Source organism: Carassius auratus, chromosome 45 (genome assembly GCF_003368295.1).
Source record: "Carassius auratus strain Wakin chromosome 45, ASM336829v1, whole genome shotgun sequence".
In the NCBI taxonomy this organism is placed as follows: domain Eukaryota; kingdom Metazoa; phylum Chordata; class Actinopteri; order Cypriniformes; family Cyprinidae; genus Carassius; species Carassius auratus.
Window position 1 is genome coordinate 18,289,616 of NC_039287.1, and position 27,312 is coordinate 18,316,927.

Here is a 27,312-nt window from a genome sequence, read left to right on the forward strand (position 1 = left end):
ACTGTTTTCCAAATGAATGTTGTTCAGTGCTTTGGCGCAATGTATTTTGTTTAAAGCACTATATAAATAAAAGTGATTGATTGATTGAATAAAGTCGTTGTTTTTGCTATTTTTGAACCAAAATGTATTTTTTCGATGAGCCTGTCCTCCAACAAAAAACGACCATATAGGTCGTTTGTGCAAGCATTTATTACGACCTATATTTACGCTTCACAGTTAAGCGCCCTCTAGCGGGCGTAAAAGTAATGACAGTATGGCGTTGCGTCTGTCGTCATGAATTGACGTATAACGTCATTACCAATCAAAACGCACCATTATTTAAATGGAATGTGTGGGTGTTTTACACCGATCTCACAGTATTTCCTACATATTTTACTACTGTAGGTGGCTTATTGGTTCGAATGACCACACCTAACCCCACCCCTAAACCTAAACCTCACAGAAATCATGCTAAATTGAGCATATACATTTTCGTGCACGTCCGTTCCTGAGATCGAACCCATGATAGCATGATTACACATTAAGGTATAACGCAATAATCTACTAACACGAAACGCAAACCAGAGGGCAAATAAAAGAGTACAAACATTAATATGAAAACGCCCTTTTGCCGATAGGGGCGCAATTGTAGTATATGGTCTGATGGGTCGTATTTCAGGGATTTGGACAAATGACTATACAAGCGTATTGGTTGGAGGACAGGTTGTTCTGGACATGGACAGTAGACCGTACACAAAGCTTCAATGGAGGGACTGAGAGCTCTCAGACTAAATCTAAAATATCTTAAACTGTGTTCTGAAGATAAACGGAGGTCTTACGGGTTTGGAACAATATGAGGGTAAGTTATTAATGACATAATTTTCATTTTTGGGTGAACTATCCCTTTAACTGATGGACTGGAGTGCTATGGATTACTTGTAGATTATTGTGATGTTTTTATCAGCTGTTTGGACTCATTCTGGCGGCACCCATTCACTGCAGAGCTTCCATTGATGAGACACTGATGCAATGCTACATTTCTACAAACCTGATGATAGAGCAAACTCATCTACATCTCAGATGGCTCTAGTGTTTCATTCATGAGTAAACTATTTTTTAGTAAACAAACAAGCTGACAGTCTGTATGGGAAACAGACCAGCGTGATATAAACTTGTTTTCTATAGAAAGAGGCTTTTATGTGTCTGGATGAGGCCTACAGTATTGCACAGCAGACCCAGTGAGATCTGTCAGGCAGCAGTGAGCTGTGGTTTCGTGGTTCTGTTGTGTTCACCGGTCAGAGCACGTGTCAGTGTCAGTGTGCGCGTGCGGCGCGCGGACAGCAGAGGACAGTGGCGCGTGCTGAATGATGCAGGCACTGTCCTCAACACTCAGTCTGAGAGGCTGCAGATGATTTTATTCAGCAGTGTGATTGACAGCTTGAGTTAGTGCGTCCAGCTGCAGCGTTCCCGCGCGCGTCGCGTCCATCAGAACCTCTCCATCTGATCCGGCTCCGACGGTGGGTCTGTAGCCCCGCCCCCGCTCCCGAGCTGTATTTATGGTTATTGCAGCAGCAGAAGTCAGTCAGTCGGTAGTGTAAGATCCTCAGCTCACTGACGCACTCGCTCTCACACCGCAGACCGGAGCAGCATGACCGAGACGCAGACCGAACCCGCTCCAGACGCCCCGGAGGCGACAGCGCCGCCGCAGGACGCGAACGAGCCGGAGAAGCAGGAGAACGGCGACCATCAAGTCTCCGCGAGCGAGGAGAAGACGCCACGGGAGTTCGAGCCCCCGGAGGGCGGCTGGGGGTGGGTCGTGATGCTGGCCTCGATGTGGTGCAACGGCTCGGTGTTCGGCATCCAGAACGCGTTCGGCATCTTGTTCGTGTCTCTGCTGAAAGAGTTCGGCTCCGAGATGGACGAAGACCTGCGCTTTAAAACAGGTAACGCAGGCGCTCCACGTGTGTGTGTGTGTGTGTGTGTGTGTGTGTGTGTGTTGCGTGTGTGTGAGAGGGCTTGCGGTTACTGTATGTCCCCCGGCTGACTGTATGATCAACAGCACAGCGAAACATTACACCTCTTCGCCTGCTTTCGAAACAATGTCATAGAGAAAGTTGTGCGGTTTAGTGTCGGGAAATCGGATCGGGGACCCGGGGCTCGCTGGCGCAGTCTCACTGCAGTCAATGTTTAGCAGCTTGCACCTATTTTCCAAACTCAGCTCAGTTCAGTTCAGTTCAGTTTTTTTTCTTATTGACACAACCCTTAAAATATACCAAGCGTTGATCAAACGCATGTTGTGACATCATTCCCCTCTGTTCATCCTGATGTTAAATAATTGTTTTGCCCAGCAGAAATAAAAGTGAGAAAACACTTCGACCTTTCAGTTCCCTTAAGAAAATGAACCATGATTTTATTGTAGTAAAAGTGTAGTAACTATTTTTCTGGCTTATTGGTTACCATTTGTATAACAGTGTAATAAAACCATGCTTGATTTGTGGTTACCATGGCCTAACTATAGTTACCATGTTTTATTGGTTTTATTTGTTGTAAAACCGTGGTTAATTTTCATAAGTTTCCAGTTTCTAGTACAGACTCAGTCTCAGTTTAGACCAAATATTCAAAAGCACTGCCACTGCTGAAATGAGTCAGTTTTGACATCAAACTGCAACCAAAATGATCAGTTTTGTTCGATCAAAGTCTGTCAATGAGGTGCATGTCTCACTTTCTCACCAGTGTTTCTGTCATGATTCATTTACCCCTTAGATCACTCATTTACTCAGATCTCAAGTGGCAGCGGACACATTTTTACTACACTTTGACTGATGTTGGCAGGAAAGTCTTTAGTGTTTGTACTGCTGTCTGTGGTGTGATCTGCAGGAGAAGATAGGAGAAGCCATGCATGTGTGGGATGTTATCATGTTTACAGCAGTTCTGTTCCATCTTTCAGATGAGTCTTTATGAAAGTTAGTGCTCTGACTCATCTACGTCTGATTGCATATTACGGTTGAGATTAATGGTGCTCTGATAGCAGCTCATGCTCCTTGACACATTTGACTACAGGGTTCTTCAGGTCTTAAAACCGCATCAAAAAGACAAATTGAAGGCCTTAAAAACTCTTAAATCAGAGCAGAAAGACTTGAATTCATAAAGTCTTGGCATTAAATGTTGCATTCATTGCAAAGAAAATAATGTCTTTCTCAGTATTTTTGTCTTTTTTTCCAATATAGATATGCAAATGTTCATAAATCAAGATGTACTTGAGATGCTAAATGTTTTCTGAGTTGAATAAAATGAAGTGAGTTTATGCTTAAAACAAGAACAAATCTGTCATTGGGAATGAAAATGTGTGAAACAGGTGATTAAGTCTATTGGAAGTTTTTATTTTATTTAATTTTTTGTATCAATTTCTCAGAAAATGACTTATTTTATGTAATTTTGTTTCTTCATAAATGTATTTTGAATCTTAGGGCATTTGTACTGAAAAATAAAAGTGAGGATGAACAGCACTTTTTCTGCAGTGTCATCAAAGATACAGTAAGAGTTTCCACATTCTGTGTGTAGTGGTTCCATATTCATATTCACGTTTACATTTAGAAACCATATTGAAGTATTGCATTCAATTAATTTAAGTCCTGAGATCCTGCAGAAGCCCTATTGTTGAGCAGAGGCATGCAAGGACATTGTGATTTTAATAAAACGTCTTGTCCTCAGAGTGGTTGAAGTGCTTTAAGCTGAAATGTGTTAAAGTCGATAACACAACAGAGTAAATATAGCTGTGAAGCTTTCCTGCCATTGTAAGCTGCCTTCACATTTTCAATTAGCAGACTCGGTCTGATTAGAATAGTGCAATCAGGAGTTTGTCCATCAGACCGGCTGTCTTCGCTCATTCATTAAACGTTTCCTGTGTAATGCTGGCGGAGGATTGCGTCATGTCCAGCTGTCCATGTGCACATCAACACGGCTCTGTCAGCTCATGCCAGCAGCACTCAGAGGTCAGTTTTCAGTCTGCCATCTGTCACTCCATTAACCACAAGAGCAAATGCAGCTGATGGTACAAGCTGGGATTCCTTGTACAGTTTAGTGTAGTCTCCATATGAAATGTTATATATGCATGGGAATCCAACTCTTTATACATAGCACACATACATGCTACATAGCAAATCTCAGCTGCTTGATTGTTTATATTGTTGCATAAAGATAAACTATATTATCATCCAGCTCTAATTTGCTGAATGCATCTATAAGGCATGAAGATAGTAAGATATTATAAACATTAACTTCATTAGCACCCTATGTAATTGGTTTTATTTTTACCAAATTCTGTGTTTTTTATTTGAAATTTTCTGGATTTCATTTTAATCCAGTCAGCTATCAAAAAGTCTTAGTGTGTCTTAGTTAATTAAATTCATAAAAAACAATTTATTCTTATTATTACCAACAATAGGGCCCTATGAAATGTTTTTATATAAATCAAATAAAGACACAAAATAATGTAATTTATTATTTAATCAAATGGAAATTAAACAAACTGAAGTGTTGAAATATGGAATAAATTATTGTTATAGAATAATAACTATTATTATAGAAAGAGATTATTGTATTGATTATTGAGTAATAGTTTTATTATTTTCAGTGTTAGTATTATTATTGCAGATGTTGAAAACACAGTGAGCATCACATCCTCTTCAGTATGTGTGTAGTAAATTAAACTTTTGGTTACTATCGTAACCCCGGTTCACTTATTACAGGAGTGAAGTATCTTACTATGGGATATAGACAACTCCTTTATTGCAGATATGCTGTCCACGGATGGCATGTCAACCAACACAAGCCCTCCACTATTCACAGAATAGAACAGAGACGTGAAAAACAAAGCGTCCTCTGTACAAGTGTTTGTTTGTTTGTTTGTACACACTTAGGATGGAATGAGCCAATGACTGCTCTATAATGAGCTCATAAAATCTTGCAAAAGTGTGTGGTGAAGCCCAGCTTGCCGCAGCACAAATGTCTTCTTGAATTGAAATGCCCTTAAATAATGCCCACGAGGGGGCCAATCCTCTGGTACTATGAGCCCTCAGCCCAAAGACCTATGCTATTATAACCCAGTGTGATAGCATCCACTACCCAGTGAGACAGGCACTGACAAGAAATATGTTTACCCTTATGAAAATCAGCCCATGAGATGCAATGCACGGACAGGGCACAAGCAATGAAGCCTCTCTTCTTCTTCCAGTAAATCCACCTGTCTACAGGCAAAAGCTGACTCGCTGACTTTAGGCACAAATGCTGGATTAGTTTTGAGAGTTACTCGCGAGAAATCCATAGCAAATAGCAATACTTGAACCAACAAAGCATGAAGTTTACTCACCCATTTTGCGCGTTTTGACAGGAGCTTTAAATCAGTTTTATATATCTGCTCAAAAGGAGGCCGATATCACATCAGCCACAGTTTCCTGCATTCTCTTACTCATTTTAGAGTCGGTACGATCAAACTTAGTCATGCTCCATAGATTGACCTTCTCTCACCAGAGAGAAGAATACAGGGCAGTGAGTATTCCATCTACAGCAGTTTGGGCAGAACCTCTCCCACAACTGGTCCACTACCTGAGGGTGGAGAGTCCATTCCCCGTACAGAGCATTCCCCTTGGAATGGAGATCTGCCCCTGCATTCATTATTCCCGGGACATGATTCATTCGTAATATTGGACATTCCCAACTCCTTCATATAGTGAGCATCCTGCTTAGAGGAAGCTTTAACAGGTACCCAATGTGAGAAGGGTTTGTCCCAGAAGCTCCGCATCTCTGCAATACATGCTCGGAAGGCTGGTATCAGTTGCTTGACTAGGGAAGAGCATGAGGACAGCATCTTCCCATCATGTAAATCACTCTCTGCGCCCTGGCTCTCTTGCTGAGATGGCCAGTCAATAGAAAGTTTAGCATCTGCTCTCCTACACATTTCAATGAGGTCCAGTTCTCCAGGCATGTTGGGGGGGGGGGGTCACTCACCCATAGCACTGCCAGGCCATGGCCGGAAAGCATACCGATCCTTCACAGCACATAACGTGAGGGAATAATTCACAGAAAGCAGCTGCTTGAGAAGGTACATGCATTGACATGCTGGTTCCCACTACAAAAGATCTAGAGAAAGAAAAGCAGAAAGAAAATATTAACTTTAACTTTGCACATTTCCCAAATAAGCAACCACATTCGGCTCATCCTTGACCAGTTTAGTGGCTACCCTTTACATGATCTGCTGAGGATAGCTTCCCAATAAGATCTTCATGGTGAGAAGAACCAGAATGAGGTAGGGACGATAGCAGCCATGTATGAGGGAGGCGGGACTCCCGCATCACTGTTGTGATTGGTCTGCCAATCAGTAAGCCCCCCCCCTAAAACATAGATGAACCAATGGCAGTCGAGTATCAGTTGCACAGGGCGTGGAACTCAGACATCTTTAGGTTTCAGCGCAATAGAGAAACATTGGAAGATCCGAAGCACGCATCGGTTTAATGGTTGAAGTACTTGTAAAACTAATTTCAGTTATCCTGAGAGGATAGGCAATGTAATTTATTTTATTCCATTTCCTAAATCCAACCAAAATGTCCCTAAACATCCAACCCCAATTGCAATCAAGACGAAAGCGTAAATTTTCTGGTTATCATACTCCCTTTAAGATACACTTTTCATCTGCTCAAGCAGAACGTTAATGTGATCTTGTGCTTCAGCAAGGTATTTTTGGCTAAAACTAGCTAACGTTCGTGTTAAAGTTAGTGAGTCCATGCTAATGTACAAACCTAAATAGCGAACTGTTTTCACATCAGTATATGAACGGTGTTGATCCGGGATGTTACCATTGCAATCATGACGACTGTAACATAATTCTCCTGTTTGCATTGTGATCTGTAATCTTTTATACATCCCTCCATGGCATCCAATACTTAAGTCCTATTCGAAGGTCCATCTTTGACCCAAATTTATCAGAAACACCTCAGAAATAAGGTTTTCACTGACAGCTGTCATTGTAAGACCGTTAACAACTCTGTATGTTTGTTGCAAGTTTTTGATTTATTCATCCTAAATTTGACAAATTCCGTGGCATTCTGCGTTATACTGTAAATTCTGGTTTTATGGTGATTCTGTCTGCAATTTGGGCATCACAGAAATCATAGGGCCCTATGATCATCCTGATTTTCTTTGAAGCTACTTTGAAACTGTGTTTTGTGGAAAGGGCTGTACAAATTAGTTTGACTTTGACTTGTAGCATATACTTGTCTAATGGTCAGAGTCTCATGTTTGTCAATCAGTTCAAACAAAAGGCACACAAGACATGCTGTAAACTCACTCTAGCAACCTTAGCAACCATTCAGAGCACTTTAGCAACCGTTTAGCAAGGCCAACATCCATTTAAAGTCCTTTAAATTGCTCTTCAAACACTTGCAGTCCATGAGGCCTGTGTAAGCAAACAAGCGTGACTCTGTTGATCCAGCATTGAGCGACTGTTTGTCTTTTCTGTATCTGACTGTCTGTGAGTGTCAGTGAGCTGCCCTGTTATAAGAGTCACATCCCACACTCTACACCAGTGTTTCCCAACCATTAATGTGCCCTGACAGGTTATCAGCTGTGTCGTGGAAAAATAAAAAAAATACTTATATTTTGTTATTATTATTTTAAATCATTTAACCAATGACCAAAGCATTGAAAAGAGCTTGTGACTAAACCTCGTAATGTCATTGGATCCTCAGCTGACCTGTCAGCAAAACCTCATAACTCCATCCACCTCCATTCAGAATGAAGACTAGAGAATGTCTCTTCATGTATCTTCTGCGCCACAAGGTTGTGCTGTATCTATGTGTATTTAGCTTTGATTTGAAAGAAAACAGCATATCCTTGTGGCGCGGCTGACACAGAAAAGATATGGAGATACGGAGAGACACAGAGGAGACTGTTGACAAAGGAAATGTTGAATAAAGTCATTATTTTTGTTTTCTTTGCTTACAAAAAGTGTTCCCGTCGCTTCATATAACCCAGATTGCACATCTGATGGCAGATGGAGTATTCTGACAATAACTTTCATACCTTTTATGGACCTTGACACTGCTGTGTACTTGGCAGTCTATGGGACAGTCTCAATAAGTGATCAATGACAACATTTTCATTTTGGGGTGGAGTATCCCTTTAAACTCAAATTTAATAATGATGCAATATTTACACTGAAGCTGGCACCAAATGCAGCCAATCACAACACACACAGGCCCTGCTAACCAATCACAGCACATTACGTATTTCAGAAGGTGGGCCTTCATTTGATACAGGAACTATTCAAGCCATTCATGCCAGACTGGGGAGAGAGGTGTTGTAATAATGTAAAATATGAGAAAAATAATGTGTTTTTCGTACAACCTAGTTTGAGAGCCTGTTCTAGTACACCCCCAAAACAAGATCAAGACCTTTTAAAGCCTTTCCAAGCTGAGCGCAATGCGAAAAAGCGAGGCAAATCACCTGATGAACGTGAAAAGATTGTTCACCTTCTGCTAATTCACGACTGCATGCTAGGTGGTGCATTTTTTCCACAGATATGTATCTATGGATTTAATGATTTTAATATAATCTGCTGCTCAGTATACAGCATTAAATGAAGATAAACATGGTTTTACACCAGAAACAAACTATCTATAATGCTTACGAGAATAGGCTGCATCCTAAAATATAATTAGAAGTACAATTAGCACCCATTTACACTTGAAAATGTATGTATTTTTTGATGTATTTGTTTACCCACTTTAAACCATCATCTAGTGCTTGTAATAAATTCCAGTTGTGATCTATAGTTGATTTTATATGATTAATAGGCAGACACATGCACTCTTTGTATGTTTAATAATGCTACACTGCTAATATTTGCAAAATGGGTGAGTGCTTTGGCACTGTGTGCAGGTGCCAAGTCCTGTTGGAAAATTAAATCTGCATCTCCATAAAGTTGGTCAGCAGCAGGAAGCATGAAGTGCTCTAAAACTTCCTGGTATATGGCTGTGTTGACTTTACACTGGACCTCAAGCAACGTGGATTGTGTGCCTCTCCTCTCTTCCTCCAGACTCTGGGACCCTGATTTCTGAAGGAAATGTTAAATTTACTTTCATCACAGAATATAACTGTGGAGCACTCAGCATCAGTCCAGTCCTTTTTGAAGCGAGACGCTTCTGACGCTGTCTGTTGTTCAAGAGTGTCTTGACACAAGGAATGCGAAGCTGAAACCCATGTCTTGCAGACGTCTGTGTGTAGTGGTTCTTGAAGCACTGACTCCAGCTGCAGTCCACTCTTTGTGAATCTCCCCCACATTTCTGAATGGGTTTTGTTTCACAATCCTCTCCAGGGTGCAGTTATCCCTATTGCTTGTACACTTTTTTTCTACCACATCTTTTCCTTTCCTTCGCCTCTCTATTAATGTGCTTGGACAGAGCTCTGTGAACAGCCAGCCTCTTTTGCAATGACCTTTTGTGTCTTGTTATGGTGTAACTCAATATCGTAATGCATTACTTTTAATTAAGACTTTCCCCAACAGTGCTTCTGAGTATGATAAAGGAATAAAAGTTCTTGCTTTTTAGGTTTATTGTCATTTTTCAGTGAGAAGTCCTATTTTTAAAAGTTGAATCATCTTGTGATGCCAAAGTTCGGGTGTCAAATACATTAAGCTTTATTTTCTGTAAGCAATGTCAATTATCTCTCAGATATGGAAATTAGACTTGTTAACTGTGAATAGTAATTATTAGTTAGTTGTCATGCTTATTGTAAGTGCTTGTTTTTCTCATGAAGTGGCTTATCAGTATGAGCAGTCGCAGGCTGTCATTGCTTTGTGCAGTTTCAGAATGCAGTGGCATACTTGTGTTTTTAACTCAAAGCATGAGCTCATTCTCATTCTGATGATGGTGTTATTCAGTCTAAAAATGTGCTTCATCAGTAATGATGGTGATGCATTCATGAGAAGAGGAATCAGGACTGACATGGGTTATTTGTTCAGACACTTGCATTGTGAGTCCTGTAGACGAGCTGTTGTGTGAACGGAGTTGTATGAACCACAGACGTCAGACGCTGTTATCAGTGCAGTCATGTTCATGCTGGTGAGGTTGAGCTGAGATAAGAGCGAACAGGACACTGCACTGTCATTGGGCTGTTCAGTTGCTCTTCACCTGCCAAAGGAAATGTTTCCCAACAGACTGATATTGCTCGGTCAAACGTGTCTCGGTGACCCAATGTTTCCAAAGCACTTTGTCAAGAAAAGCTTCAACACAACTCATTTATGACAGCTAAACACACAACAGCTGAGAGTACGAGACACACACACACACAGCAGAAGAAATACAACCCATCTTTTATTAGCACTAATATTATTTATATTTATTGCTAAATTGAAGGTTTACGTGTTTCATATAAAATGGTCATAACAATTTTAACACAAACTGATACATTTCATGTGATGCATCTTTGTCAGTCATGCATCAATGAAACAGGTCAGATTTCTGCAATATTACTATTAAACTATTAAATGTGTGTCAAATACCAAAATGAATATTGCTTTTTTCACAGCTAGCCATATGTTAACCGTGTTCATACTTTTTTCTTTTTTTTTTAAACATTTATCTGTTTTAAGAATTTTTCTAATTCTAAGCAATTTAATTTAATGCATTTTAAAATACGATTGTTTAAATGAAAAATTAGATGCAACTAGTCAATAAAAACAATCAACTTCATTTATGCATGACTGACAAATATGCATCACAATTTCCGTTAGTTAAGTTAAAACAGTAATGCAAATGGATGTTTATATTATTAAATTTTATATGCAATTCGAATACAGACTTGATTTTTTAAAATAAAATTGTATTAAGTTCTAAATAAATTCTAATTTTTATACTGAATAATGAGGTTATTTGAGATCACCGTAAGATGGTGAATCTGAACAAGTTCATAATGATTGACACAGCCGTTCATGTCTGTTCTGTACGTTCACACACACACTTGAAAACAAGAGTAAAGTCTGAAAGCAGTAGAAAGTGCAGAGATGGGTTCAGGGGACTGGATTATCTGTGTGTCATGGTTCTGCTTTACTGCCTGCTTCTGCTGGAGTTATCTGCTGTCAGCACAGGACTGTATTAAAGCAGCTAAATGTTTTCTGATTCAAAAAGTATGAATGGTCAAAATATGGCTAGCTGTGAAACAAGCAATATTCAGTTGGCTAAAATGAAAGAGTTTCAAATGAATGGATTTGCTGATGTTTAATAGTTATAATCGATGGTTGTAATCAGTTTGCGGTGTTTTTCATGAGTGGTCTACAGCTCTCTGGTGTCTCCTGTATTTGAATAGTGCTTTATAAAACACTGGTCGTGTCAAAGTAGCTTTAAAGAGTCAAACAGGAAAATAGTGTGTCAGTGATGCAAGAGGACGATAACAGAGAGTCATTTGGATTCAGTGATGTCATCATCCAGTCCAGCTCTCTTCAGTGTGTGTGTGCTCTGCAGAAGTGATGTCTGACACCAGTTGTTGTAATTCCTGCAGAGTTTAGTTTCAACACTGCTCCAACACACATACCACGTTGTTTTCAAAGAAGATCAGGTGTGTTTAAACTCTGCAGGGCTCCGGCCCTCCAGGAATTGAGTTAGACACACCTGGTTTATACCAAGGCTCCTCAAACCTCTGCTTGGGCTTTATTCTGTGCTGTTGTCTTGTGGGATGTTCTCTTTGATTGTGTTTATGGAGGTCGACTTCGAACAGGACGTGCAGTGTCCAGTTCGTCAACAGTTGCTCCTTCATTCATGATCCTGGCCTTGGTTCTGTCCGCGGTGAAGCAGGTGGAGTTACGTGCACTGCCTCACATGTGAGTTCAACAGAGTGTTTGATCTGTGTTGACACACGCTTTAGGTGAAGGTTCCTGGCAGATAAACAGGTAAGCAAACACGGACACAGTGAGGAGCACCAATCGCTGGCTCTCTACAGAATGGCAACATCGCCCTACAGGTTCAGCGCGTCATGTGGAAGTGGACATGGCCAGTGTTAGCTGCGCGGGTGTTGATAAGACCCTGATACAGCTGGAGTTAAAAGAGTTCATCCATACGGCCTGGAGGTTGTGTTGCCACACCTTCTGAACCTAATAATGTGTTTCAGGTCAATTTGACCCCCACTTGATTTGAAACACTGGTTAAACTATTTATTTCTTCTTAAAAATAAATAGACTTTTTCTCATTTAGGACCTTGCATGTGAAGATTTAACATATAGAAAGGTCCAAAAGCTGTCACTGGGGCAGAACCTTTTCGAAAGGTACAAATATGTGCAACTTCGACTTGGGTGCAAAAATGTTCCTTTAAGGTACTAAAATGTTCCATTCAGGGGCAAATGGGATTCACAAATGTCCCTTTTGAAATGTCACGGTCCCAGATTGATTGTTTAGGTCTGTTTTGGGAAAGCTGCACAAATCTCCTACCATTGGTTGCAATGCAATTCAACCAAAAACATCAACACGTGTTACACAGAAAAATAAAACGAATAAAACTTGTGTCAAACACTACAGTATGAAATAAATACAAACTTTAGAATTTAATGTATAAATTTAAGATTCAAAGTTTACAGTCAAGAATGTGTGAGATGACTGGTTTGTTTTATGGATCTCAGATACAGGTCTGTTACAGCATGAAAATAAATAAGTGTGTGAAGTACGGTGTACCCTCACAAGGGTGTGAGAAACAAACATGACAACGGCAGACGCTATTGACACACAGTACACAGAATGTTAGATACTATTTATACTAAGTTATTTGCTCTTCAGTGTTCACGGATGTTCATTTGAAAATAAAAACTTAGTTTGTGTCTGCGCAGCAAATTTTGAACATAAAAATATGCAGTGACCCGAAAAACACAAAGGGAGGAGCTTAATAAATCTAAGTAGGGTTCATAATATCTCATTTTATATATATTTTTTAGAGGTTTCCGGTTGTAGATGAGTATTTTTATTTCCATAGTGTTGATTTTTGTTGAATTGCATAGACATCAGTTGGGGTCAGTCTAAACCCCCAACACAAGGGCTTCTGATATTCAGCACAACACGGGACAGCGCTACAGTCACGGCTCCTCGGGTGGCTCCTGTGAGTGTCTGAAGTCCTGAAACTGGACACTGAAACATCATCTGTGTGACTACAGTAAGCTGTGCTAACGCCGTCTGAGCTGTACGTGCAGCAGATCCAGATCCTCCTCCAGTCAGACCTAATGTGTGCCAGCTGTGCGGCCGTGCACCAGTCCCTCAGAGAGCAGCAGATGTTCCTGAGGATTCTGCAGAGTCACGGTGAGTCTCGGCCAGCGTCCCCATGCTTCTGGATAATGAGCGGGACTCAGAGCTGGAAATGCTCAATGGAAGGATTGGCTTATGCCATAAAGTCTCTGTGATCTTCAGGAAGAGCCCGAGGCGTCGTGCTGTGGATCCTGGAGCTCTGTGAGGATGAGACGGCCTCATGAAGCAGATGTGTGTCCGTCAACAGCAGCGCTGCGGCACAGTGTTCTTCATGCTCTCAGAGGAGCAGCACTTACACAAACTCCACTGATACGGCTCTGGATGTTTCTGTAAGTGCTAACAGATGTGTTCGTGCGGTTTCCTCTCACTTCTGCCTTCATTATTGGCAGTGAGTCAGGATTGATCTGACGGCTGTTTTCTGCAGGAGGATCCTTCCTGCGATCGCATTCTGTGGTAAAAATTACACAAACGCTTTCCACCCACCCAGTCATGTGACCTGATCAAACAGAGAGGCTGTAGGAAGTGGAACATGCTGAAACACAGCGCACACAAGGCCTTTACAACAGTCTTCGGTAAAGCATTATAAGTCAGGAACAAAACCAGCTTTTACCAACTTTGATTTGGAGCAAGAAATCAGACAAGAAGAGAAAGGTGGAAGAGTTGAACTGAACAGAAAAACTGCAATCCCATGAAGTATTGCAAATGATGTTGTGTGTATATGGACAAATGATATGTTTTACATTTATTGCAAATAAATTCTTATTATACATACAAACATGTAAGTAGTTTGGCAGCTTCATGGGAGTGGGCGGAGCTAAGAGATTTCTCTGCAGGATCATGGGTAATGTAGTTTAACACCAGAAGACCTGCTGTTAAGTGTGATTATTTACAACATTTATTAGAAGTAATGCAAACAAATGGAAAAAGTCTAATTATAAGTTGTTGTACACAATTACCCTATGAAAACAAATAAATGAGATTTGTCTTAAATAATCTTAAATATTGAGATTCATTTTGTTTGCAGACGATACAAATATTTATGCATCTGGAAACGATTTACAACAGCTGTGTCAAATTGTTACTTTAGAACTTTAACGTGTTAATAAGTGGTTCAGACGAAATAAATGATCACTAAATCTAAGTAAAAGCAAAATGATGATATTTGGCAATGGTAATTTCAATATTCAGGAAACAATTCAGATAGAGGGTGTTGTTATAGAGCGGGTGCATGAAGTTAAATTACTTGGAGTAATTATAGATGATAGAATTACTTGGAACTCTCATATTAAATATTTAGTTACAAAAATATCAATAAATATTTCAGTAATTACAAAAGTAAAGCATATTTTCAACATCAAAGCTCTGCATACTTTGTGCTGTTCTTTGATTTTGCCCCATTTACATTATTGTTCGGTGGTATGGGGTAGTACTTATAAAAGCACATTAAAACCTATAGTAAAGTTGCAAAAAATTATTTAATTCATTCATTCATTCATAAAGCTGGGTTTTTGGATCACACAAACTCATTATTTTTAAAATCTAAGTTTATGAAGTTTTATGACATTGTTGAGTTCTAATCAATAACAAGTCAAACACAAAGCAGGTTTCATGAATGTACTGGTTATTATGAATTACGTGATGAATTAAACTTTAGGAAGCAGAAACAGTACAACTTTGAAAAGTTTTAGTCTTAAAGTTAATGGGGTACAATTGTGGAATAATTTGGAGATGGGGATGAAACAATGTCCAAATATCAACCTGTTTAAATATAAAAATAAACAAAACATTTTTGAAAAGTATAGAGAAGAAGAAATGAATTGTCACTTGGGATATTCTACAATAGGATACTGTGAGTGTATAAAATACGTTAATTGTTTTTTTTCTTGTTGATATTGTTTCCTTGTGTTGTTGCTATTGTACTATTATAAAATGATAATTTTTATTGTATTAATTTTTTATTTATTATTAATATTATTATTATTTTTTCGTATTACCATGTATTCATTTTGGGGGTGGGCGCTTATAAGCTCTTTGCTTCGGCCCGCTCCTTGTGAGCAGAATGGTTACTGCTCAAATAAATAAAACTAAATATGTGACATTTCAACAGATTTGTCTGTAAGGCCTGTGGAACCGCTAGTGTCAAGACTTTCTAAACCTATTTCAACATTCAAATGGACAAATTAAAGTGTAAAAAATGGCATTTTTATCATTTTTTGAACTTCACAATGAGATTGAACTTGAAAGCTGAGTTTAAATCAATAGTAAGCACAAAGATTACTGCGATTATTGGATGTGAGGCGCGTTATATACAAATAACGTTGAGTGAAGTTAAGATGTGAACTCTGAATCCACTCAGAAAAATGAGTTCAGCTGAACTTCTACAGATCTATTACTGTATATTCTTAATGAGGTAGAATTTCCCTTTCAAAATAATAATACAGTTTATGAAGACAGACATTATTTTAAAGAATATCCACGACTCATTTCTGATCATAGGGCAGTATTACTGGTATATATTTTAATATATTTAAGTCTTTCGTTTAGTGTTTTATGGAAAATTGTATTCATTAGATTAGAAATGATTTTTGATTATTAAGGTTTAGTTAAAATGGAATCCAGAAAAATGGAAAAAATTAATTTGGGAAAATATTAAATGGAATTTGGGAGAAATAAGGCTGATTAGATAGAGCCCTGAAGAACCTTGTCCTGTAAAACTCTCATGTTTGTCAGCATAAATACAGATCGACACACTGTGGACTTCATGATAACGTCACTATCTTATCATTAAGAGTGATAATCTTCAGCTTTATTTTCATTAATATCAGTGTTTGTCAATCTGACCCTGGTGCAGTGTGAGCGTCTGATCCAGAGCCTGAGATATATATACATTTGTTTAATTCTATTGTATTTACTGCGTTTATGTCTATTGTGAATTGTGCTTTGTCTGTAAACATACTGTTATGCAAGAAAAATCTCATAAATCTCACAAGAGAGTAGATATGTGTGTGTATCTGTCTGGAGATGTGTAATGTTCAGAGAGCAGCAGGTGATCAGGTTCATGGTTCGCTGCCGGACTCTCCACTCTCCGTCCTGGGTGTGTGTCTCTGATGGATCTGATCACAGGAACTGGAATCGATCTCAGTGCGCTCTTCACGTCACACAGTCAAGTGTTTGGTGGCGTGATGCTTATTTGTGGCTCTCAGGAAGCTGTTTTTCAGGAACAGGAGGACATAACTCTGTGTGAGGAGACAGCGCAGGCTTCCTTTCCTTCAGATGGTTTCTCACTTTAGTTTAGTTTAACTTGACACTACTGTAACTGAATCAAATTAAAATAAAGAAAACACAACAAACTAAATTAACATGAAAGCAGAAAATATCAAATAAAATCTAATAAAAAATGTTAACTACAACATATTTGAGTGCTAGTGAAAGAACACTGGGCTGTTTGTCATGTGTTCTGTTTCACATGATCTTCAGAAATCAGAATAATATGATGATTTTTTTATTATCAGAGCTGCTTCAGATTGTTTTTTTGTTGTTGTTTTTTTATTTGCAACTTGTGATACTTTTTTCAAGACTCTTTGATCAATAAAAAGTAAAAAAGAAGAGCATTTATTTAAAATATAAATATTTTCGAACAATATACACTACAGTTCAAAAGTTTGGGGTCAGTACATTTTTATTCTTTCTTTTTTTGAAAGAAATTAAAACTTTTATTCAGCGAGGGTGTGTTAAATTGTTAAGTGAAAGAAAGATTTATATTGTTAGAAAAGATTTATAATATGAATAAATGCTGTTCTTTTGAACTCTTTATTCATCAAAGAATCCAGAAAAAAGCATTGCAGTTTCCAAAAAAGTATTTGTCAGCACAACACTGATAAGTCTAATAATAAATCATCATATTTTCATGATTTCTGAAGATCAGGTGACACTGAAGACTGGAGTCATGATGATAAATTCAGCTTTAATCACAGAAATAAATTACAATTTAACAGAGATTCACATAGAAACCATTATTTTATATTGTAATAACATTTTGCGAGATTACTGTTTTATTTCCATTTTTTTTCTCAAATAAATGCAGCCTTGATGAGCAGAAGAGACTTCTTTAAATTACAAGTCTTACTGATCACAAACTTTTGAACGGCAGTGTATGTCATTCACATCGTTTTTTTTAATTAATCAAAATTAATTTAAAAGTAATTGAATTTCTTCAGCTGATACAGAAGTTTCAACTGGAATATTCCTTTAAAATCAGCAGTGTTTATAGAGCTGTACAGTCTGGACGTCATGATAACATTCGTTAACTGTAACTGGAGCATCAGATGCAGTCAGACTGAGTCCAGTTGTGTGTGTTTGATCCGTCTGTCATCAGTGCGCTCCGGTGGGAGTGTGTTTGTTTGCTGTGCTAACAGTGTGTTTCCAGCATCTCTGATACTCTCTGGAGTGTGTGAGGAATCATAACAGACTGGACACACACCATGGTTTCACTCAGGTCCTGCTCGCTGATGCTGGAGACAGACACACGTCTCAAACCCTCTGTCCTTCTCATTATGATTCACTCGTTCCTTCTTTCTTTTGCCTGTTTCTTCATTCATTTTTGCACTCTTTTTTCTTTCATTTGTTCTTTCTTTCTTGCTTCACCAGTCTTCATGATGATTTTGTGTGATATTGATGTGAATATAAAATAAAGGCCATGATGAAGCTGCACCACACTGTGTCCGACAGTGATGCCTAATACAGCTGCTGCTTGTCTTATTGTAAATAATATAATTTATTTCTACTCTAAAATAGCTTTTTGATAGACAGACTCTAGTTTTGTTGAAATAAAGTAGAATAAATAGTTCTTCATGAGTGTCATAATATGTGGTGTTCTTTAGGGAAGTTAGAGGGACGTGTGTGTGTGTGTGTGTGTGTGTGTGTTTCTGTCGGAGAGAGTCTCGCTTCATAACCCAGACCATCACATGATCACTTTGACTTCCTTTGTGAAACTGCAGCATGAAGAATAGTAATGTATGTCAGGCTCACGTGTTCGACTCAAACACGGATGTTTTTTACTGCAAACTCACGTGATCCTGTTCATGCTAATACATTTCAAAGCTTGACTGAGGACATTTAATTATCTTTTGTACAACAGTCCTGTAGTGAAACCTGTGTTTGTCATACCACAGAAATATAATGTAAGTCTGTGGTGTGTTAGATTAAAGCGGTCTTCTGATGCGATTTCAGTTGTTCCTTTCTCTGTGGAGTGTTACAAGCTATTGGTGCGTAAAGGAGATGTAAAGTTGCAAAGACTAAAGTCTTAAATCCAAAGAGTTCTCCTTTATCAAATTTAATAGTCAACGCCCCCCCCTCCTGAAATGGCTCATTCTAACACGCCCCACATATCTGCGTCACGATGTGGGAAGATCTGCATAACGCTGGCCAGATGTTCACGCAAAGAAAGAAGGTGTAACTTTTATCTTGTTGTACTATTGTTGTTGCCGCCGCCACCATGCTCTGTTATTTGACTCAATCTGTTGTTGTAGTTTTTTTATGTAAATCTTTAAAACAGCATTTTATAATTGTTTATCACACACATTTAAATGTAAACTAAATTTTTTTTTTTTAATTTTTACTTAGACTGCTGGCTTTGTATAAATGAACTGTGTGTGTGTGTGTGTGTGTGTGTAGCATGGGTCGGCTCTCTCTCGATGGGTATGATCTTCTTCTTCTCACCGATCGTCAGCGTGTTCACTGATCTGTTTGGCTGCCGGATTACAGCAGTCGGAGGGGCAGCGGTGGCATTTGTGGGACTTCTGGGCAGTTCCTTCGTCAAGTAAGTACATTATATTCACCCCAGGTTTTAGGTAAAGAGTTGTTGTTTTTGTTTTTCTTACTAATGAGTTCAATTAATGTTTATATTGCCTATAACTGGAAATAAGTGGTAATGACCATCCTTATCTACCGAGTTTACTTACCAGTGCTTAGCAAATAGACTGTACTGGATAAGTGTGATTTTATGTTCGCTGTCAAAAGGGTGTAATGGTTTTGTCTGTAAGCAGTGGATGGAGTATAGATGTGGAGATCATCACGAACACCTGACAATATAATGTTTTCATTCTGAAGCATGATTTGAAGGACTGTGGGTCAGCTAATGATGTCTTCTCATCTTACTCAGTCCTTTAAGACACTTTTTTTTCCTGTTTCTAAAGAACCCAAAGTTCAGTTGAAACATACAATTTTACTCCTTTAGTCTGACACTGGGGTCCCACAAGGCTCTGTACTTGGCCCACTTCTCTTCTCTTCTCTTCTCTTCTCTTCTCTTCTCTTCTCTTCTCTTCTCTTCTCTTCTCTTCTCTTCTCTTCACAAGATGTTTCTGAAGGCATTTGACTATTATTGTAAGTAAAGAAATTAATACAACAGTAATGACTTGAATACTGGTTACTTTAAAAAGTAATCTGATTACTTAATGCACTTTGTATGACTGTATGAGTTTCTCTAAATACTGAAGATGAACAAATAAACACCTGTACTTAAATACACTGCACTAAAACATGTTGCAGCCTGCCTAACTGGAGGGCATAACTACTGTAGCTCTAAATGGAGTTTAGCTGAACACAAAGCAATTATACGTTTACACTCCTGACTTTAAAGCTAACGTGATTCATTTTTGCACCACTAACATCACCAGAACTGAACTGAAAATTAGCCATTGGTCAGTGAAATAGATGAATGTTTTGAAAGCACAAGAGTTGCAGTGGTTCATTCTTCAGCAGAAACAATCTATTAATCACTGATACACAGTCAACATTAAAATGAGAGAAGAGGAAGAATTTTAATAGCACAAAAACTGCCTGGAGAAATTTCACAATTGTGCTTTGATTTGCATTAATAATAGTATTCAATTTGATTTATAATGTGCCTTCAAAGCTAACACAGTCCAATCACTATTCTCTGCAGGTCTCTCGGGCCATTGTACTTCACCTACGGCATAGTCTTTGCATGTGGCTGCAGTTTTGCATATCAGCCGAGTCTGGTGATCCTGGGTCACTATTTCAAGCGGAGGCTGGGCCTGGTGAATGGCATTGTGACGGCGGGCAGCAGTGTATTCACCATCACACTCCCGTACATGCTGACCGGCCTGCTGAAGAGCGTGGGACTCGCATACACGCTGCGTGTGATGAGCATCTTCATGTTCTTGCTCATGTTGGCAGGACTCACCTACAAACCCCTGCTGCCCAAACCCGTCAGCAGCAGCAAGTCGGGCAGCCGCTGTCCCTCGCTCAAGAGGGTGTTTAACGTTCACATCTGGAGGTCTCTGGGATACCGCATATGGGCCTTTGGGATCCCTGCAGCCCTGTACGGATACTATGTGCCTTACGTTCATCTGGTGAGTGTGCCGAATTTCTCTGTTCTGCTTTAAGACTGTTTCACACTGAGAGCAAATAAGCCAGATGAATCACTGACGAACGGAGCTTTCACACCGAGTGCGAAACGATTGATTGCCTTCTGCTAATTCACGTCTGTATGCTAGGTGCCGCTGACCAACAATGCATTTTTCCTCAGTTATGTATCTCATTTATGGAGTTAACATCGTCCACTGCTCAATATAAAGCATTAAATTAAGATAAATATAGTTTGGTTCTACACTAGAAACACAAACTATCTATAATGCTTACAAGAATAAAAACCAAATTTGAACCATCATCATGCTTGTAATAACTTCTGGTTGTGATTTCTAGCTGTGCAACATTAGCAGGCATGTGATCTAAGCTCAAATCTAATTGGACAGCCTGTTTCCTCCTGGAGCAACGGGGGAAAAAATCAACACCGCAAATAATTGTGCTTGGTTTAAATTGCCCCACAGGGATCTATTGTTTAGATTCAAAAGTGTCATTGCACCAAACATTTTTTCATTCAGTGTGAAAAGACCTTTAGATTTAACAACATGAGAGTTTTGCCTCAGGAACTTCATTATAGAAATGTTCTGCTTCGTTTAACCAAATGTGAGGACCTTCATGCTGTTCCAAACCCTTATGTCTTACAGCAGGGGTGCCCAAATTCGGTCCTGGAGGGCCAGTGTACTGCAGAGTTTAGCTCCAACCTTAATCAAACATGCCTGGACCAGCTAATCAAGCACTAACTAGGCATGCTAGAAACTTCCCGGCAGGTGTGTTGAGGCAAGTTTGTGCTAAACTCTGCAGGAGGGCACCCCTGTCTTAAAGGAATAATTATGCATTTGCATTTGCTGAAAATGTGCTCACTCTCAGGTCATCCAAGATGTAGATGAGTTTGTTTCTTCATCAGATTAAGAGAAATGTAGCATTGAATCATTATCTCTGCAGTGAATGGGTGCCATCAGAGTCCAAACATCTGAAAAAAAAACATCACAATAATCTACAAGTAATCCACAGCACTCCAGTCAGTTAACATCTGAAGACAAAAGCTGTGTGTTCGAAAGAATCAAATCTATCTTTAAAACATATTTATCTTCAAACCATTGCTTCCGCCTAAAATATGAGCCCATAATCCAGAACACTTCCTCCAGTTAAACTGCTAGTTTAAGGCTGGATTGCACTACGCAATTTTTGTACTGATTTTTTCTCCGATTAAGAATCTGGATGAGTTGAAGATAGTTAGCAAAAGTTGGAGCCAGACTGCAGTTTTTGCTATTTGTGAATGTGTTGTATTCAGAACGTTTGTGATACCTAGTGTTCTAAAATCTGTTCAGATTGGATGGAAGTTGATGCTGTGAGGTTTATTGAAATAAAAGGTCAGTTTGATGTGAGAAGCATGGGCATAGCTGCAGACTGTGCTCTACACAAACATCGGCTCTGTTATTGTAGTATCGCCAGACGTGTTTTGCTCAGGTTAAGTTGCCTTGCAGAGGCTGGATGATGGGCAGCACTGAAAGAGAAAGAGGTTGTTTATCTGTGGAGAGCTGTTCTCTCATTGGGAATCCTCTGGATGTTTTCCTGCCGCTCTCTCTGGGTCGAGGAGGTTAGCAGTGGATAAACACACATCTCAGCGTGTCATTGTCATCTGCCAGAGGCTGAAGAGCTCACTTGAACTGTTCAAGTCAAAACAAAAGCATGTTCCTTGAGTTTGGAGGGCACATGGCCTCGCTGGGTTTGGGTGTTGTTGTGAAGTCCTCACAGCGATCGCTGCTTCACTCCAAACAACACACGTCACTTCAGGTTAACAGCAGGTTAACACCTCAAACTGGTTTCTTCAAGTATTCTCTGTTCATATAGTCTCTAGTAGTCGTGGCTGTTAGCATGCACGCTCTGATATATTAGTCTGATGTGCTCGTGTGTGGTCGTCTAAAGCTCAGAACTTGCATGTGTCTTTTCCTGATTATTTAAGGTAGCAGACAGGACAAGAAATGGTCAGGAATCTTTTGGTTGCTTTCTGTTCCCTTGTGTAAAAGAAGCACACCATAGCTAATTTTTAAGAACAGCACTTAAGTCAAGTCAACTTTATTTATATAGCGCTTTATACAGCACAGATTGTGTCAAAGCAGCTTTACATTGTTAAACAGGAAAATAGTTTCAATAATGCAAACAAATTTCAATTCCGCTTTAAAGCAGCTCTAAATAGTAAACTGACAATTTTTCAGTTAAAGTCAGTTCATGGTTGATTCGGTCCTATCTTCATCAGCTCAGGTCAGTTCTCTTCAATGGTGTCTGTCCAGTCAAGGTGATAATATTGCCAGTTTAATTGCTAAATATTAAGTGCCCCCGACTAAGAGAGCCCAAAGGCGACAGTGACAAGGAAACTCCATCGGTGACAGATTATTTAACTTATTATGATCTAAAAGGATACACAGGTGTGTGTTTATAAGTGTGAACTTTTCAGACACTTAAATTGCATGCTATTTACATTCATATTCAAGGATTCAAAGCATGTATTGTCATACACACAGTGAGAAAAACAAGTTTCCCTGAGCAATGAAATTCTTACTTTGCTGTCCACAATGAATGCTTGCACAAAGAATGAATGAAAACCAATGAACAGTTTTCTTTCCCGTCATAATATTGAGAATGCCCAGGTCAAGATTTTAAATTACTTATTGGTAGCAGCTGACTCTGGACTTTTTTCTGTATCCATTTTTCATGATTTATCGGCATTCCACATAAAATCTTAATAGATATTTTGCATTCCATAGGAATTGTTGGTAGTTCCTTCCTCATACAGTATCTCTCACGTCATATTTGGTTTGAACAACTAAGCCATTTTCGATTTTAGTCATCTGATATCATAACAGGTGTCCCACAGGGATCTATTCTTGGCTCTTTATTGTTTATCATTTACTGTACCTACTCCCTCGTGTCCCACAGCTCACCCCATTTCATCACTCACATTTTCTAAACCATTTTGTTGGGATGCATTATATATTCTTTATGGGTAAGTGTAGCTGACTGTTTGCTGGAGGAAACTGGTCTCATGATGCTGACAGTGACATGATATTGCATTTCTGAAGCCGCTGAGGTCAGCAGTTATGCGCTGAAGCATCAAGAAATGCAGATGAGCACTTTCAGCAGTCAGAGTCCATTCTTTTATTCGTTTATGATAATGATCCAGCAGTTAAAGGTCAGCGGTTCACCTGCTGTCACACATGAACTGTCATCATCTGCACACTTTATCAAACACATTGTGAAATGTCTTGTACTTGCTTCACGTCTCATCTGTGATATAACTATTTCTAAACCATTGAAGATTTTTTGATTCATAACAGATTTTTCTTTAAAAAAAGGTGTACTCAAGTATAAATAGCTCAGAACACTACCACGCCTCCACGTTTTCAGCACACAGCTAATATAATCATCATACTCACTATTGCAGTTTGAAGCTTTGTTTCTGGATGCCCAAAGTAAAGCCATAGTGTAGATTAAATGGACTCTTGTAAAGCCAGTCAGACTATTCATAAATCACATGCATGTGAAAACTGAATGAAATGTGGCAATATGTAAACAATGATTTAAACACCAACTCCAGCACAATCTGAGTATTGTAAATGCTCAAGACAATAATCACTACCTGCACGTCACAGCCATTGCCATTTTTCATGTGACTGAATTTCATGATTATTTCTCATTTCAAAACATTTACATTTACAGTCATTAGACATTCATAAAGTGTTAAAAACTGGAATTGGTTGGTTTTCTATATTAACTGGCCATAAAATGTTCATCAAAGTCATAAGTTTTGACAAAATGTGCTTAAGCAAATACCTTACAAACAATTATAATCTGTCATGGACAAACAAACAACTCATGATCTACTCATGGAAGTCGTCAGGTAAAGTTCAATTACTTTTTCCACTGCACTGTGAATATTTTTATGGGGGATGTGTTCAGTAAAGACATGAAAGATCATAATTGTGTGCATGTTGTTTGCTTTAGCACACTGTTTGTCTATACTTGTGACTTTAATCGGATTACATTTTTTGACCAATTAATGCAGATATCTAAAAATCCCAATGCAATTTACTAAAGAATGATTTCTTGCGCTTCTGGTTTATGTAACTGGTTTTTTAATTTGAACACATTTTGACAGATGCTGCCAAAACCATCACTCTTATAATTTGAAGAAACCCTTGTTTGTGTTAGCCAGTGGGATATCATGATGACCCACATAGTGTATTCAAAACGCCCAATTCCTATGGTAAAATAAGGACGACTGACGGCCCGGGTCAGCGAGAGAGTTTCAGAACTGTTCATGTGTTTATATGAACATAACACTTCCTACAGAAAGACATAAAGAAGCATGCAGGGGTCTGGAGCTGATCCTGGCTGTCAGTCGTCCTCGAGCTGGTGTGTATCGTCTGTAAGGTCTTCATGTGTTCAGCACAGGTCATGGATCAACTCAATCAGAACACGAGCAGGCTGCCAGGCGTTATGTTGTTCTTCATGTTTATGCAGTGAAACTCTGTAAGTGTGTGTGTGTGTGTGTGTGTGTCGTGGTGCCGTGTGTGGGCCGCTCCTCTCGCAGCCCTCAGATTGGTGTGTTTTGGGAGGAGGAACCCAAACGCCTAGGATCCCATCTACATCTGCTCCTGTGTTTTCACGTTTCCATGTCCTCTTCTGTACTAACTGAACACCTCCGGTTCTGATCTGCTTACGTCTTTCTTTCTGAATGAGTGTGTGTGTGTGTGTGTGTGTGTGTGTGTGTGTGTGTGTGTGTGTGTGTGTGTGTGTGTATGGTTCACTGTTAGGCTGTACAGCAGTAAGTATGAACTAGAATTAAAAGTTAGTGAACTAACTTTGATGTTGGCTTGGCCATCTTGGCCATGGGGCAAAAGAGCCACAGTACTTGTGTGCCCAACATTCTTGAGTTGCCCCGCTGCAAAAAAAATAAATAAATAATACCATAAAAAATACACCTGCAACAGTCTTTTTCCATGGTCCCTTGCTGTTTTCTTTTTTAATAAAAAGCCTAGGCTATGATAACAGCTACGACAGGGTTGTCTAGCTGAATGCGAAATAAGTCATGCAAAAACCATAATCTCCTAAATACCATTCAATTTAATGTTATTTTAATAGTACTGACAACATATTTTAAGTTATCACACTACTGAAAAATTAAAGAAGGGACAGTATATATAGTATACTTCGGTGAGTCAAGAGCTAAACAAAAAGTCCTGTTTCATTACAAAATACTGTAACTTTTATAAACGTTATGCTATCACCACAAAATTTTAATTAATATTTATTAAAAAATAAATATTTCATAAAACTGAAACTTAAATATATTATTTCTATAGGCTATACAAAACAGAAAAGAAAAAAGACTAAATAATAAGGCTGAATAAGCTGATCTATAGCATGTTAAATGGTGGTTGCCTGTCTATGAATGGTACACCCCTCTAAGCACACAGAAGTGGTTTGACCCAAGTCCTCAGCAGCCAATGACACTGACCTGTTCAAACTGATTTTTAAGGCATACTTCACGTGTATTTCACGTGTATTTAACGTGTATTTAAAACGTGAAATATAGCTGATTTTTCATGAGTAAACAACGCGTATTTAACGTGTATTTGACCCTCTTGGCCTTCCATACACATTAGAAGGGAGACGTGAAAAAAGGACATCGCGTACTTTATTACAGAATATTTGTTCGGCAGCACTTGTTTAGTTTAAAAGTAGACATGTCAAACTTTCTATAGATATATCTCTCATGTCTCTTCGTTGAGTATTCATGGAGTTACAGTTCATTTTAATGACGTGTTTGTAAATGAAGATCAGCGCAGACAAGGTTGAAGACGGCACACCTTGTTTGTTATCTTTATTTTATAAGTGCACAAAGTTTTGTTGTTATTGTGTTTGTATCCAAAAAAAAGTAGACCCTTTACAGATTCGATTGATGTATTGCTCTTATCTGTACGTTTAAAACTGAAAATGTAATTTAAGTAATTGTCAGGGTTATCAGCAGAAAATGACTCAAAACGCGTATATGCGTTAATCGACTCCAGAGTTAAAAGGCTGTCGTGACTTTTTTCCTTCCAGTATTCATAAGCTGTATCGCGCTGTCAAATTATATGTCATTTTGCACACATAAACATCTCAAAAACACCTGAATTCTGCTCTTGTTGTGTTCTAATGGGTGGATTAGTGCAATTCGCTGTGATATTATTTTTGGAATCTCTTAAAAAATGCTGATGAAGTGCTCATTTCTCTCTCGTCTTTCTCTCTGTTCTTTGGTCAGAGACATAATTTATTAATGAGATATCTGACCCGGTAATAATAACATATGTTGATTTGGCTTGTCAGAGTGAATGAAATGTGTAGCCTATTTATTTGTCTGATCTCGCCCCAAACGCGGCTGTCATGTGACTTTTTTTTCCCTTCGCGATGTCAAATATTGCATTTTGCACACATACACGGCTCAAAAACCCCTGGATTTTTCTCTTAGTGTGTTCTAATTGGTGGATTGTGTGCATTCGCAGGAATATTTATTTTAAGAAGCTCTTAAAAATATATATATAAATGACTTTACCATGTTGTGACGATGGATAACAATTGATGTGAGGTTCAGCCTGACAGATAAAATCTCACAATCACATATAAACACTCA

At 38.8% G+C, this 27,312-nt stretch overlaps 1 protein-coding gene and 1 long non-coding RNA gene across 2 annotated transcripts in view; both read left to right on the plus strand.

The window, feature by feature from the left end:
* The first annotated feature begins 1,394 nt into the window (after positions 1 to 1,394).
* The window catches only part of LOC113063476 (monocarboxylate transporter 10), a 37,158-nt gene continuing 11,240 nt past the window's right edge, over positions 1,395 to 27,312 (plus strand). Inside the window, exons 1-3 of the mRNA XM_026233912.1 lie at positions 1,395 to 1,922; positions 18,927 to 19,071; positions 20,197 to 20,626. Of these exons, the coding sequence (XP_026089697.1) occupies positions 1,628 to 1,922; positions 18,927 to 19,071; positions 20,197 to 20,626 (870 nt within the window). The 5' untranslated portion in view covers positions 1,395 to 1,627. The remainder of the gene's footprint in view (positions 1,923 to 18,926; positions 19,072 to 20,196; positions 20,627 to 27,312) is intronic.
* LOC113063477 (uncharacterized) lies at positions 9,409 to 16,640 on the plus strand. The gene is made up of 2 exons (XR_003278691.1): positions 9,409 to 13,307; positions 13,416 to 16,640. It is a non-coding gene; the product is annotated as an uncharacterized LOC113063477 (long non-coding RNA).